Source organism: Neolamprologus brichardi, chromosome 1, assembly GCF_056152115.1.
Source record: "Neolamprologus brichardi isolate AB-2024 chromosome 1, ASM5615211v1, whole genome shotgun sequence".
In the NCBI taxonomy this organism is placed as follows: domain Eukaryota; kingdom Metazoa; phylum Chordata; class Actinopteri; order Cichliformes; family Cichlidae; genus Neolamprologus; species Neolamprologus brichardi.
Window position 1 is genome coordinate 35817794 of NC_142104.1, and position 15521 is coordinate 35833314.

At 40.7% G+C, this 15521-nt stretch overlaps 1 protein-coding gene across 3 annotated transcripts in view; it reads right to left on the bottom strand.

The window, feature by feature from the left end:
• Positions 1 to 12396: 12396 nt before the first annotated feature.
• Positions 12397 to 15521, bottom strand: part of tbx4 (T-box transcription factor 4) — a 30919-nt gene continuing 27794 nt past the window's right edge. For all 3 annotated transcript variants that reach the window (XM_006799306.3, XM_035911373.2, XM_087845048.1), the window contains 3 exons: positions 15103 to 15191; positions 14730 to 14965; positions 12397 to 14648 (listed from right to left, as the gene is read on the bottom strand). In XM_006799306.3, coding sequence (XP_006799369.3) covers positions 13993 to 14648; positions 14730 to 14965; positions 15103 to 15191 — 981 coding nt within the window. In that variant the 3' untranslated portion in view covers positions 12397 to 13992. The remainder of the gene's footprint in view (positions 14649 to 14729; positions 14966 to 15102; positions 15192 to 15521) is intronic.

Consider the following 15521-nt stretch of genomic DNA (forward strand, 5'->3'; position numbering starts at 1 on the left):
TTTTCGTGCCCCGTTTCTGTGGAACAACCTCGCTCAAGATATTCGGCAGGCTGCTCTGTGGAGGTTTTTAAAACTAAGTTGAAGAAACATTTGTTCACCTTATCCTATATGTCTTAATCCTATGGCTTTTAGTTTTTACATTTTTATTGTTTTTAACTTGTATTGTGTCTCTTACCTGTATTGCTATGTATCGCTTTCATTTTATTTATCCCTTTAGTTGTAGAGCACTTTGTTTGAAAGCGCTTTATAAATAAAGTTATTATTATTAATTTAAAAAAAAACAACGTGAAAGCGACCTCTCTCCTTTGCCTCAGACAGTATTCGGTCATTAAGCTTCTCACCTGTTTGTGTCTCTTCTTAGATTACTGCCATCTTGTGGCCATAACTGGCTATTGTAGCTGGAAACGCGCTTGCCTTGGATCCCTTTGGAAACTGTAGTGTGACTCAATGTCACAGGCCTGCTCGTCTCACATTAACAATCACTTGAGCTTGTCAAGCTGAGAGGCCAGCAGCTTTTTCTGGTTGTTTCCGCATGCACGTAGCGGATAACCCTCCTGTCTCTGACGGAAGACTGATGGGAGATTAGTGTGGTAGACAAGCTGCCGCTGGCTCTGCTTTCACTGCTCTGAGATCAGCTGTGAGCTTCGGGTAGAGTGGCTTTCTGTAAAAGTCACTGCACACCACTGAGTTATGTTATACTTTAACTTACAAGTTACAGGAAAAATGCTACCTAGGCTTTTTTTGTTCTTATATTTAACTCATTGATGTTGGAACACTGCTCTGATAGATTTGACAAAATGATCAAATGTTGTTTTTTTCTGGATTATTAGAAATATATATATATATATAATATATAAATATGGTTATCGCAAATTTCCTTGAAATATTGTGACATAATTTTGAGGCTATATTGGGCATCCTTACTGGATACAAATCAAATAGTTTGTATTTTTTTTCCACGTAGACACACACTGCGATCTACCCTGTGTTACTTTTTTTGCTGTCTTGACCGGGGTCAGTTTAGACCTGGCTCAGCTGCAGGGCTTGTATTATAATAATAATAAATAATAATCACATTAAGACAATGCTCTTGCAAATTTGAATTGAACCAGTGTCTTTATGTTGAAGGAGTTAATTCAGTACACTGTGAAACATAAAGTGCTCCACAGGTAACAAAGAGTGTCCAAGCTTCTTAAGGTTTATTTATTCATGTTTTGTGCCAAGCCATGGTCCATTCGAGAGCCATCGGCTCACTGTAGGTTTGCAAAAAAAGAAATATTAAAACCAGTACATTCTTTAGGTTCTACTTCCTGCTCTGACTAAACAGATTTGTTTCGTTAAACTTGCTGCTTTGGACAGAAGACATTGATAACATGATGTCATAAAGGTGTCAGCTCCTCAGCATACAACCCAAACGTAAGAAACAAAGTAAACACGTGTCATCTGAAGAAAAACATGGCCCTTACACTCTCACCTAGCGAGGGCACACTTTGACACATACAACAGCAAGACAAACGCACGCAGGTGCAACGAGAGTAAGCTGCAGAGCAAACAAGGGAGTGGAGCCTAAACCTTGAAAACATTCTCAGGCTGAAGCGCCCGTGGGTGTCGGAGAGAGCTGTACCTCTCACCTTTTCAATAGTGTTTGCGCACATGTTTGCCTGCCAGTCTGTGTGTGTGTATGTTTACCCATAAGCATGGATAAAAGTATAGTGTTTGCTTTCTTAGTGTGCTTGACAGCTGTCTCTTAGCTAAAGCTCTCTCCAGTTTTGGCCTTTCAGTGTTGCGGAGTGTGAATGGAAAAAAATAAGCTTCGAAAGGAGAGGCATCGTGAGAGAACTCATTAATTTGCAGTCAGCCTTTGTGTTGGATGACGTTGAGAAATGCGGCGTCATTGATCACTGTCCTAATAATTTTCCTGCACTTGGTCAATAATTGCTTTACACAAATGTAACAACGGTTGTTGAATGCTCAAACAACACGCTAATTTGGCTGCTTGATAATGTCAAGTCCTTATTAATATTAAAAGAACACTGATGATATATATCCATCTGACACAGTAGGACTGCAGTAGTTGCAGTTTGTAATGCAGTTGCTGCTGGGGCCTCTTTGGACTTCAGCTGACACATGAGCTTCGGTTGCTCCTTTTCAATCAGAGCGGCCATTTTTATTTTATTTTTATTGCTCACTTATCCCACACCATTTTTTTTTCTTTGTTAAAGAAGGGTCCACCCAGCTTCCTCTGGCTACAGGCTGGCCTTGTGGCCCAAACTGCACCTGCAATTGTGGAGAATTTGGAAGTAAGTAACAAAACTGCTCGTTTCTCTTTGGAACATCAGTATATCAGAGTCTGTCATAATCTGCTGATTAGATGACGTGCTCACAGGGTGTCCAAAAATGAGCAATAAACCAAAAGAAAGAAACTACAGGACGGCTATTTAAAAAACAAAATACTAAACATGGATATCAGTGTCTGCCTTGGGAGATCATTCTGACATTTTCCTCCATATAAGTAAAAATGTCAGCCTGATTAGGAATTAAAGAAAATGTCACGGGGTCACCAGAATGGTTGGAAACATCCTCTGGGGACAAAGAGCATCCATGCAAGATTTCACAGCAGCACGGCAAATAGTTGTGGTTATCCCCGTTGTCATCTCTCAGCCCAGGCAGACAGTTATCTGTATGGATGCACAGAGAGGCCTGGGCCTCAGGGACTCTGCAATCAAAATGGTGTTTGACCCCTCCTTCTCTCTGCCTTCCGGTTTCTCTCTCGCCTACAGCGCAGGGCCCATCCTTCTGCTGCAGCAGACACGCCGGCTTGTTAATTTCCTGATTGTGTAATTATATCAGGATGTTGTTTGTGCTATCAGAGATGTTGCTAGTCATTGTTTGGGCTGTGTGTGTTTGTGTGAGATGAGTGTCCATGATAGCAAAAGCACGGAGCCAAGGTTTGCTATCTGAGCCATCAGAGATAGCGGCCTCTACACTCTGTGACTTCTTCACGTAACAGCTCCTTGTTTTGGACGACTGAGACACACGGTGTCAGGAAAAGCTCAAGCAGTCGAAACGCTTCATCTTTGGCTCAAAGCTCATGAGACGGTGCGTTTGTTGCCTGAGCAGATGTCTTTTGAAGATGAGGACAGAGATCCTAAACTGTAATTGCGCATGTTTAGAGTTCATTCGACGAGGCAGGAAGAAGGCGGCGGAAGGGGAGGTGTCGTCCTCTCACATCAGACATGATGCTCTGGGGCCAGCCGGAGAGGAGGTGCAAATGAGTTTAGGTCACAACGCAAAAAGGACTGCGAGATGGCTGTGATTAGTTCCAATGTTGCCGTCCACCCTTCCTGGCCTTGGTGATGATAATCACTCTACTTGTTTTGCCTACTTCGTGATAGAGGCCAAGGGCTACACGACAGGACTCTAAACAAACTCTTGAGTTGATGAAAGGCAGGCAGTCAGTTTACACAAGTGAGACTACTCACGCTCGAGCTAATACTTTCCTTTAATGACCCCATGCTCTTCCACTGCACGTTCCTGTCCAGCTCCTCTTTCACTTTTTTCCTGTGGACACACAAAAAACACAAAAATATTTCCCAGTCTCACTGGAAGTGACCAAACCACAAGTCATATTGTGACTTCCTACATTTTTGGGTGCACATCACAATCCTTCACTCCAGGTGATATAATCTTGATCTCACTTAAGTTGTTCATGCTGCCCAGTGGCAACAGTGGCAATTTTGAATGTGCACAAATATTGCATTTTTGCAGTTTTGTCTAACCTTTTTGCAGCGTCTGATCATTGCTCGCCCACAGACCAAGAACTGCATTTTCCTTCCGACACGATGACCTTGATGCATGTAAGCATATGTCCTGTAAATGTTCCAACAACCACTGTCAGAATCCTTCCTGGACCTGTTTTGGAACACATGCAGATTTCAATCCAGGATAATAGGATCACCCTTTAAATACCCTTTGAAACAGCTATACTAACAGGATGTGTGACCTACTCTTGAGCATTCTCCACCATCAACCTGGCTGCACTGCGTTAAGTAGACACCTGATTTGATGGTCGAGCTTTGTCAGATCGTCCCAGCATAAGCCCAGAGGGGATGAGCCACAAATCACCTGCTAAGACTCTTTGGAGTCAGAGCTGAGGACCTTAATCCCCAAGTTTACCTCTCTTACCTGTGCTTAGGCCTCTTACTATGCGCTCACTTTGCAGGACACAGGGCTCTGTCCTGGAAAGGCTGGCTGAAAATCCGACACCTGCTGTAAGGACACCTGGTGTCCAGATTTACTAAGACTGTACTACAACAGGAAGGCCTGTACTTTACACCTTCAGTTGCCTAACCTAACAGCAATTTTTGTGTGTGTCGGTAAGTCATTAAGAAATCAAAATGTGACATACACAAGCACCCGCAAGCACATTAATTACAGGATTAAATACTTTCGAGTTATTTGACAACTTAGTGCTCTTTCATCTGATTAAGATCGGACAATAAACTGGTGTCTGCTGTTAATCTGCTGTTTTAAAAGGACTGGCTACAGTTCACAGTGTTATAACTATACAAATGAGTATTTGACCAATGAGAGTAGGCTTTCCTTCTTTCTGTCACAGCATGTTTGGGAAATTGCATAACTCTTTGACACGATGAACACAAAATCGTATCAAAAATACGTGCAGTTGTGTGCCGGTGTGACTGTGTTATGGAGTTGCGTTCCAAAATGCTCGAGCATCGCACGCTTTTCCCATCAGCGGTTCCAGGAAAGTGGCGTGCCACCGCATTGTTCCACGTGTACATTATTATTACAGTGCACAACTAGCCAAAAAGTTATGCATTCATTTTTAATGTACACACTCCTTCTCAGCCAGTTTGTGCAGTTGGTAAGAATTAAGCATAAAACATCTCAAGACCCTGATTAACAGTGATATGGGGTTAATGGGGGGCAGGGGGGCGAACTCAATTTCTTTTGTGGAGCAAACGATGTGTAATCTCCAGAGAAAAGTGTCCTCTGTATTCAGCTGGACAAGGAGATGTCTGTGGGAATGTGTCTAATGAACGGTATCAGAATGAAATACTTTTGCAAAAATACTACATGTGCCATGTCAGGTCTGGATGGAGGAAGTCGGTGTCGAAAGTAAGTAAACCAAGAAGAAGAAGAATATCAAAGAGGCTGCTTCTCACAAATATAAAGCTACGAAGCTTTATTTATAGGTCAATAGACTTACATAGACAAATCCTTTCAAACTACTAGATGTTCCATTGTTCAACTGAGGAAACAATAGCTGCTGTGCTTTTTTGACCCAGTCGTGAGCTCCACCTATGTAAGAGCGTGCAAAATGACGAACTTAGTGTCTTATTCCTGTCAACCAGCCTTTCTTTAGGTACTTAATCACCTTCAGGAGGATTGCTCCTCCCTTGGCTAACCTGAGACGCATGCTATCCCTGGTAAACCGTACTTATCAAAGTAAATACTTGATCCGGACCAGGCTGGCAGCTAAACATGAAGCACTAAGGAGCTTCTGAGTATTGTGATTACAGACTGAATGGAGGACAATCATCTTAGTGGCATGGGCGTGACCTCTGTGCCCTATGAAAATGACGCATTGCACATAAGATATAAGTGCATGGAGGTGGTGACAGAAACTGCACAAAATTATAAAGACACAATGTTTTCTAAAGCAGTTGTGTTTGTTAAGATGATCACATAAAAGAGTCGTATTGTTCCCAAAATGTGACGTGACAGAAAAAAGAAGCATATCCTTTGAACACTCAAACACGAACCTTGTTTGTGACCTGCTCGTCCATTCAGGAATGCAGTGTGTTGGTATGCATTTGGGGCAGTCGGCAAAGAATATAATATACTTTTTTTTTTTTGTGAATACATCATTTGAAATGAATAAATCATGTTTAAAAATACCTTATGAAAGGAATTCCACTTGCTTTCTAGCACTCGGTTAGTCTCTTAAAGAAAAATGTCACACTCCAATTCAGATGTTTGAGTGGCCTGAAATTCCTCCCTATTTGAGATAACACATTTCATCCAGTAGAGGGTATAGGTGCTCCAAGAGGAGCACTGCCACCAGGGGTTGTTCCCTTATTGGATACCACTGTCTTGCAATTCCACATGCCTCCGTAATCTGTTTGTACATTGTGTGTCTTCCCAAGAGACGAGCAGAGACAACTGGCACTTTGTGTGTCGTTTTTCTCTCCCTTGTTAACAGTTATACTGTTTTGCAAGCAAAAAAGCAGAAGTAAGAATAAGAGAGTTTCCGCTACCACCTTCATGCACTTTAAATTGACCTGGTAATCTGCAGTGCATCCGGTTGGGTTGGAAAGGTTTTTCCATTGTCAGGATGCCTTCCTAGAAAGTCAGGCATTAGATATGCTCCAACTAGAGGTGAAAGAGGGTTGACTTAATTAAAAGGCATTATTAGGGATCCAAAGGTTAAGTCTTAATGGAGATCTAGGCATGCTCATGGTTTAGCTGTCTTTATTACCAATCTAAAGACTTTCAAGAAGATTTTTATCAGGATTCAGCACCGTGTTTCCAAATGAGATCAGAAATCAGATCAGGCAGAAGGAAGCGTGTTTAATTTTTTATTTATTTTTTTTTTAAATTCTGCCTACTCATTTTTTCAATTTTGGAAGCAGACTAACAGGATATTTGTAAAAACCACAAAAACCAGAGCTTAATTTTATACCTGAATGTTGGAACAAATAACGGAGAAGATATTGTAGCCACTTTAGAATCTGTAAAAACAAACAAAGTCATACTAAAAACTAAACCTAAGGTAGATACACATGCTGGAGAACAAAAACAAATAGTAAGAGTAATGCGGAGCTGGGAAACATTGATACTAAAGGAATATGCACTCGTATTATGACTGGGAAACCAATGGTAAGTTTAATGTTAAGACCTTTAAAATACTATGAACACACAAAGGTGCGGTGGGACATGTTCCATTCCAAATATCAGAACTTCTTACCCGATCTCTAAGTGTGATCCAGGAACCAGGGAGAAACTCATTTTGGCCCTTCTGTTTACTACACAAAACTCAAAACTAAGTAAAATTTCATTACTACTGATGGCACATTAAGTTACCTGTCAGCCTCTTGCTCTGTTTGACCAATAATTAGAAATAATACTTTACAATTATTGGTCAAACGGAACCATGGTCTCAGTAGTTGCCGACTCATCGTAGCTGCCTTACAGCGAACTGTAGACAACCCCGAAGTTCATGGTCTAGACTATATAAAGTGTATAAAAGTGTAAAGCAACGTATAACATTTTCACTACTATAAGTCCTTAGTTTGCATTAATTGCAGTCTGCGGGTCTCAGTTTCTTACTCCTCCCAACTGAACTGCACAAACCTAGCTAGGCTGTTAAAAGTTTTAGCCAGCTAAGAGAGATGAAGCATGTTACATTTAGACTGCACCCTATAACACCCGTGACTGGCTAGCATGTTTCTACAATTGTAAAAAGTACATTTTGCACTCACTGTATTTTAACATATTTGAATAATATCAACACTTTGCTGTTAATCAGAAAATGAAAAATGGATAAAACCAATTCACGGTCATTTAAATATTTTGCAGTATTTTATACTTTTACCTAAGAGTCACCTCAAAAACTGTAGCTAGCTTACATATATAAGGAATGTACTGACCAGTTTTACCCAACTGTGTAGGCTGTCAGTTTGCTGTTTACCTCGATGCTGGGTGAGAAGCATCAAACTTCATTTACTCTGGAAGAGAAACCCTTTGTGGAAGGAGTCAATGAAGCTTCCAACAGAGAGAAGGCGGTGAGTTGTTGAGGAACTGTGTGCGTTAGCCTCTGTTAGCCTCTGTTAGCCGCTGTTAGCTGCTGTTAGCTGCTGTTAGCGGCTGTTATCTAGTGTTAGCCAGTGTTAGTGTAATGAATCTAGCATTGGACTCTCCAGTTCTTAATGAATAAACGGTCATACAAAGTGGGAATGTAATAATATAATCGTGACTTTTAGGCCACTCAAACATAACGTCAGCTAGCATAATGTTAGCTTATAACGAGGTCTTGTTGTTTAGCTGACTTTTGTCAGTTGTCTGGAGATGGGAGGGTTGCATGTTTGTTGACAAAAAGAACACATTTTCATGTGCCAGAGCCCTGACTTCAGTTCAGGAGATGTACCTGACACAAGAAGGAAGAGGATTATATGATGCTGGTGGCGTTGTCTCTTTCCTTTGCATTTGTGCTTCTTTGATGAAAGGGATCCGCTCTCAGAGGATGAAACATATATGTTCGTATCTTTAATCTGAAGGTGCAGGCATGAGTTTCAAATTTCCCAACCTCTGCATACGTGGCCAGTGTGCAGCCTGTGTCAGTTGGAAGGCAGATGTGCTTGTGTATTCAGATTGAGTTGGGGGAACATGGCGGCTTGTACAAACCACAAATCTGCTCTTATGTATTTTTAATGGATTAAATCTAAATTCATGAAACTGCATCATTTTGCAGGAAGATTTAATTACATACAGTTGTGGGTACAGTTTCCTTTCTTTCTATTAAAAAACATAATATTTTACTCTAAATTGAGCCAGTACAACTTTTTATTAATGTTAACCCTCAAAATTATTTATAAAAAATGTATAATGGCTGTTCCCATACATGTCAGGTCCACACTTGCCCTCATTTTCTGTCAGCAGCAAGTCCATTGGTGCTTTTTCTTTTAAAATGCTTTTGTTTGAGCATTTCTTTGAACGTGGTCAGTAAGTATTCTCAGTTTGCTTCATGTTGAGTCCTTAGACTTATTCACAAGAGGTCGACGAACATTTGGAGAGCACTGTTGCTCCAAACCTTTGCTAATTTATGACTGCACTTGGAGGATATTCCGCCTGGCTTTCATTGTGTTGCAGTCTGCAGTGTTTCATTTGTATTACGCCACAAAAGTACACATTATCTGCATGCCTTAGCTTGGCATGCACTGTGATAGTAATTCTTGTTTTGTTTCACATTTGAGCTGCTTTAAAAGTACCGAAAGCTCAAACACAACATGTCCTGGACTGCTTTGTACGTCATTTCTAAAGAATGCGAGTTTCCGATGCGAAATGTTTTTGTCCGGTGTAAAAAGTAAATAATGCTGTCTACGTGTCTAATCCCAGAATTTATGTTAATGATAATTAGTTTTTACAGACGCTTTTATCCGAAGCCACTTTGAAATGCTGGAATCTTGTTTTATACAGGAGATTTAGCTTTGGTTTATATCGCTGCCAACCAGCTGTATGTTTGATCAAGGGACACAAACAGTTTAATGTCCTCCTACCAGAGCTTTGAACCTAGCCTGTGTCCTTTTGGCCCAGTCCTCAAACCTCCCACTCTTCTGAGCATTGCCCACTGCGGCTAATCCGTGTGTAAGCGTTGTGCTCTTCTGGCCTCCTGTATGCGATTAATCATTTTTATGAAGGAGTAAAACAAAGACAACTTAAAACACCTTAGCATGTTCATTATCCTGCACTCAGCTAATGCACAGTGTCACCCTGTGCTTGTGACGCACGAATGGTAATCTGGTAGGAAGCTAAATGAGAAAACCCCTGGACTGGCTCTATTCTTTGCATGGCAGATCTCTCTGCATGTGGATCGAATCAGAATTATCCACTAATTGACTATTTACAGGGCCCCAGAAAACCCCTAATGGACTTGATATTAAATCCCCCTTAGATATTTAAAGTGTCTTTTTGGAGGGGCTTGCCGAAAAACCAAGCCTTTCCTTTTTTACAAGAGGGCCAAGCTAAGCCCATCAGTGTGCTGGACGGGCCAGCCAAGCCCAGGCGGCTGTTAGATGGGATTATGGGACGACAGTAGAGAAGGGCAGTGCGACGTAGGGGAGAGGGGAGCGGATCTCCCCTCAATGACTTCCAGATGGACTGCAAGTCCCAGCTTCTCTGGCTGGAGATACATACTGGGCTTAGTTAACTTCTGCTCCATAAGGGGCTTAAACGTGGCTTCTTTATAATGAGATTGACTAAGGTTTTATGTGGAAACAGATAACATAAATTTCAATATGCCTGTCCTGCCCTGAAATGCACTATTAAAGCCTCTGCTAAAAAACTATTAAGTGGAGTCACTGATCTTTGGTGTGACCCTCCATCGCTTTGTTGTTTTTGTTAAATGTAATTGACTTTAAGGGTTTGTAGGCCGAGATACAGTCATTAACTATTGCTTCTGCTCAACGTTATGGAAGCTCAAGTCAGTCAAGACTAGAATTGTTTTGTCTACTTCCTTCAATGGGAAAAACCCCATATGGAAAAGAAATAGTAAAAACTTATATGATTTACTCATGAAAGTGGCCACTTTCTCATTACTTTCATATATTGTTTTTAGGGATGTACCGATACCGATACTGGTATCGGGTATCGGGGCCGATACTGTAAAATGTGCGTGTACTCATACTCGTAAAAGTTAACCGATACCATGAACCGATACCAACTTATTTCATTAATCAGAGGGTGGCTTGTCATTTCTGTTGTAGTTTTTTAGATTGGCCACTAGGGGGCCAATTATTATTTTATTTATTATTTATTTAATAATAATTATTTTGTTTGTTTGTTTACAATATGGACACTCTGCAATAATTTAAAAGTTTATTTTATTCTCAAACCTAATTTGTATTTATTTTATTCCAAACAGAAGTGTTTATTTATTATTCTGAAAGCTCGAGACAGTGCCAATAGTTCAGTGATATTTTGTAAAATTACAATGTGGAGACTCTGCAATAATTTAACAGAAGTGCTTATTTTTCACTTGAAATTTTTTTGTGGTCATTTTTATTAAGATTTTATTTTTTATCGGCAGAGAATATAATAAAACCTGTCTTCCAATTAATTGTATTTGTGTGTGTGTGTGTGTGTGTGTGTGTGTGGTAGAAGTATCGTTTTTTGTACTCTGTATCGGCAAGTACTCAGATCCAAGTATCGGTATTGTATCGGTTTGAAAAAATTGGTATCGTTGCATCCCTAATTGTTTTAGTAAGTATCCAAAACATACAAGTTTCATTATATAATTTTTCAAGGGATCTTATATGTGTTTTCACTCTTGTATGCTTTTCATACAAGTTTCACACAAGACAGATACAAACTTTATAAGATTTATATATATCTTTTCCATATGGGAATGCATAATTATATTTCACCAATACTTATGAAAATAACAGATGAATAAGCATCAATTACAACTGAAAATCTGAAGCTGTGCTGCAAACAGATAAAGCAAAGTGCATACATAATCTATAGTAGTCACAATTAGTAAAAACACTGGTACGGCCCTCTGGGAGCACCCTGGCTGAATGAAAGTTTGCTCTGACAGCTAAAGGAATGTCGGATTACTGTTATCAGACAACTTACAGCTCAACATTTCAAGATAGCTGGCTGATGATTTGTTGATTGGAGTGTGAGCGCTCTATGATGAGAACATCCTTCATGTGAACTACATCAGCAGCTGAGAAAGAGATCGAGAAAGAGGTGCTGACAAGAACCAGGACCTGGCCATCAGCATAACTCATGATCTAACGAGAGCTGCATGTGAGGCAAAGCAGTGCCCTCCACGCTGATACACGCAGCCTGCTGTCTCTACATTCCTTTCAACAGATTGACTTTTGATTGCAGGACACTTTGACATTTACTGATTGTTACCCAAGTGGACACTTGTACTATAAGTACATATTTTGGTTTCGGTTAGACAATGCTGCAAGTGTCAAGTAGTGGTCTTTATGTTTTATAAATCAGTGGGGTTCAGTGTCAAACCAGTGAGAATTTTCTTGCCCAAAAGGTATAAAAACACTTTTGAGGTTCTTAAAATTAAATCAAGCTGAAGCTGCTCAAAAGCCTTTTAGCAACAAGCTTGTGTACAGAGGAGGGTTTCACTTAGCAGCCATAGAGTATAGTGCATATTGTGAAAGGGTTTTTTGCAACATCAAAATCTCTAAATTGCAACCAAGATTATCAAACTACTTTGATTTAATGTCTCTTTAAAAATCTCAATGATGTTGAGCAGAATGAGTATTTAAAGGTTTTCAAATGTTTCCTATTTTTCTTTGAGCTCTGCATGTTTGCATGTGAGGAGTGAAAAAGGCCAATAGCAGTAAAACTTGGACACTATGCATCAGTCAAACCACAACCAACACAATGAATTATGCCCAACGCCAACATTTTTCAAATGTCAAATATATAAACTGTCGTTAGGCAGCAAAATCATCTGGAATGCTATTTATGGGACTTGGCATTATTTATCATCAGCTTTTAATAGCTTTAAATATAAATTCTGAACATTTTTCCTCATAATAATAAAGAAATTGTAATTGCTAAAATTTGAAACTGAAATTTATGTCATTTAGTGTCTTTAATTAATTATGTCAGACAGTTAGATTCATGAAAATGTTTATTTATCACATGTGCAAAAATGTCCAAATATTCAAAAATGTTATATTGAATGTACATGAAATAAAAGGACAATGTACAAATGTATAACCTACATCATTTCGTACAAATAAGCTTTCGTTGGCAATACAAGTTCCGATTTTTACTGAATGCAGTTCTACTGAGGACGTCCTCTTCCTTGTCCGCTCAGGCTGTTTTATGTTGTGCGGGGATTTTTTTCCTAGTAAGTAATCTGGGAGTCGGACTGGCGAGACGCTGTCTTTTCTAGTACTCGTGCTGGCTTAACAACAGCTCTTTAAGCTCCCATCTGGTTCCTCCTGAGCACTCTTTGCTGTTCAGTGTGATTTCGAGTCTTCACTTTGGAGCCAAACGTTGATGACCCACCACAGCGCTGTGGCTGGATCTTATACTTGCAACATTTTTTCTTAAGTGCCAGTATCACACGACAAACAAGCTGTAGAAACTTACATATTAGCAATTGCCATCATGGTGGATTGTGGTACCTTTCACTTCATTTATGTATGTACAACAACATGGGGAAAGACTGTCTTAGCTTTCTAATGCCAGTGCACATATGTTTATGATGTGAACTTGGATTTATCTTCCTTATATTTTGATCAGTCTTATTTTACACTGGGTTTAATGCATTCTTACTCTGCAGATAAAAGTGTAACAACTCTATTTTTGGCACATGTGCATAATTAAAACTCAAAACTAAAGAATAAAATTGCCCATTGTCATTTCTTTTGGTGAGCCAATCCCATGTACACCAATCTGCTGCTATAAAAAATACCGATCGACTCATCGTCACCCAACATGGAATGGACTGTTTGTCAAAATGAGAACAAAGTGTATGTTGGTGTAGTTCAAGTTCACACTGAAATCTCCACGATGAAGCAAAAAGCCAGAGGTGGACTCGAGATGACAGCACAGCTTTGACTCTGATCGAGGTCACACACTTGAAGTTGTGCTACAATATGTACTTCTGTCTATCTAGCATTTGATTGGCTCGTGGTATACACAAAGACATGCCACAGAAGTCATTAAAAAGACAGATTTGGGACATGACCAGATTGTTTTTGGGGTCTTTTTATGCATTTTATTGACATTAATTTTAAAAAAGGAATTACCAGCGACCATTCTTTATTTTGGGACTGAAAAGCACTTGTGTCTGTTGGTTGCTTTTAACTTCTGTTTATTTAATTTTCTTTGTGATTTTCTGCTAATGCTACCTTGATAGGACCAGACACTGACAACCGTAACACTTTTTGTACCCGTAGCGATGCCTCTGACATACCTCAAGCGTCATTCAAACCAATGATGTGCATTTGAGTGTGACCGAACCGCCCCACTCCACCTGATCACTGGCTTATAGCACATCTGACTAAGTAAAGAGCAGGTCTGTCGCTGTTTGCCACCTACAGCATTGGACGGAATATTGATTCAGTATGAACACGTGGGTGTAAAGGTTTTCAGTTTGCCTGCAACATGACTGTAGTTCATTAGCATTTCTTGGCACTGACACCCCACAGTGGGATTCTGGAAACCTTCATATGAGAAAACTGATGTCTCCAGTGACCGACATTAGCTGTCGGTCCAGTTACTCCCTGTGCTACTCAGCCCAACTTGGTACTGATAAGCCGGCTCCCGGATGGATATTGTACCCTGTGCTGAATAGCTGGAGAAATCTCGGTGAGGTAGGAGTGGCGATCCTGGTTTCCTGTGGTACAGAGGTGGATGACCTGAACTATCTCTGGATCCCGGGAAAGATGGAGAGCTTGATGAAGAAGAGGTTGAAGGCGGTATCACAGGCAGACCTCGCTGGACTGCGGCCGAGTTGTAGACGCCCAAGTCAGCTTGTGGTCGTGACACCACCGATGATGCCGGGTGTGGCACCACGGGCGCGACCGTGGCTGAGTTGGTGAAGTGAGCAGTAAAAGGCTGGTAGGGTACGCCTTCCATGCCGTAGCGAGGGTACGGCTGCACTGTAGCCCACATATTACAATTAATTGAAGGAGAGTTGGTTAGGTCATCTGCGTCTGCCGCCCCGGATCCAGACTCTGTTTCCATACCGCCATACATACACGCCTCTCTAGAAGCGATTGCCTCAGTGCGATATGGATGAGAGAGTAAGGGTGATTCGTAAGAAGGAGGCGACCGGAAGTAATGCTCATCTGAGACTGCGGTTGATGTCTCCAGGTATGACCGTTTACATCCGAGCTCCAAGTGTCGCCCGTTATCTGCAATGTTGTTACAAAGAAAACTGCAGTTAATGGCAATTGCAGCCAATGTGATGGTGCACACTCATCAGCAGAACATACCTCTGTGTTTGAAGCAGTGATAAAGAAGATTGGGATCTCTGCTTTGTGGGAAGTGAGTAGAAATGGGATCTTGGGAGTCCGGGTTAGACAAAGGAACCCCAGTATCATACTGGTAAGAGGACAGTACTTGAGGATGCCCCGCAAGAACTCCTGCTCCAAGTTTCCCCGCTAGGTGACTGTGCGTTGAAATGAGCCTTTGGCGAACCATGCTCTTTGAAATCACGGGATACTCTTTCCTGTAGGTGAGTAGAAGTGATAGAGTAGAAGTATATTTAGTTTGCCGTGTATACATACCCTCGCTGACAGTTATAGTGTCCTAAATGGATTTATGAGATCAGCTTTACTTTCCTGGTTCCTTTTTCTGTAAACATACCCTTGAAGTCTTGAGACACGCAGATCTCCTTCTTCACTGCCTCGGAATCCTTTAGCAAATGGATTGTTTTCTATTTTCAGCTGAGTGATCTAGGAAAATGAGACCTTAATAAAGCTGTTATTCTGAAAAAGTCCCTGCTGATACTGGGCAAGAGCTTTTATAGTTACATTTCCATTTTATCAGTCTATAACTGTGAGCTCTGACCAAAACGGTCTGACTCTACCCTTTAAAAGCAATAAGACTTCACATTATGTCTTCATACTTTAATTAGAATTAATTAATTGATAAAATGATTAATAATTCTAATCAATTTGTCTTAAAAACTCCCTGAAAAGCAAAATGCTGAAGCAAGAGTAGTGACAGGCAGGGCTGGACTGGCCATTGGGCATACTGGGCATTTGCCCGGTGGGCCGCTCGTG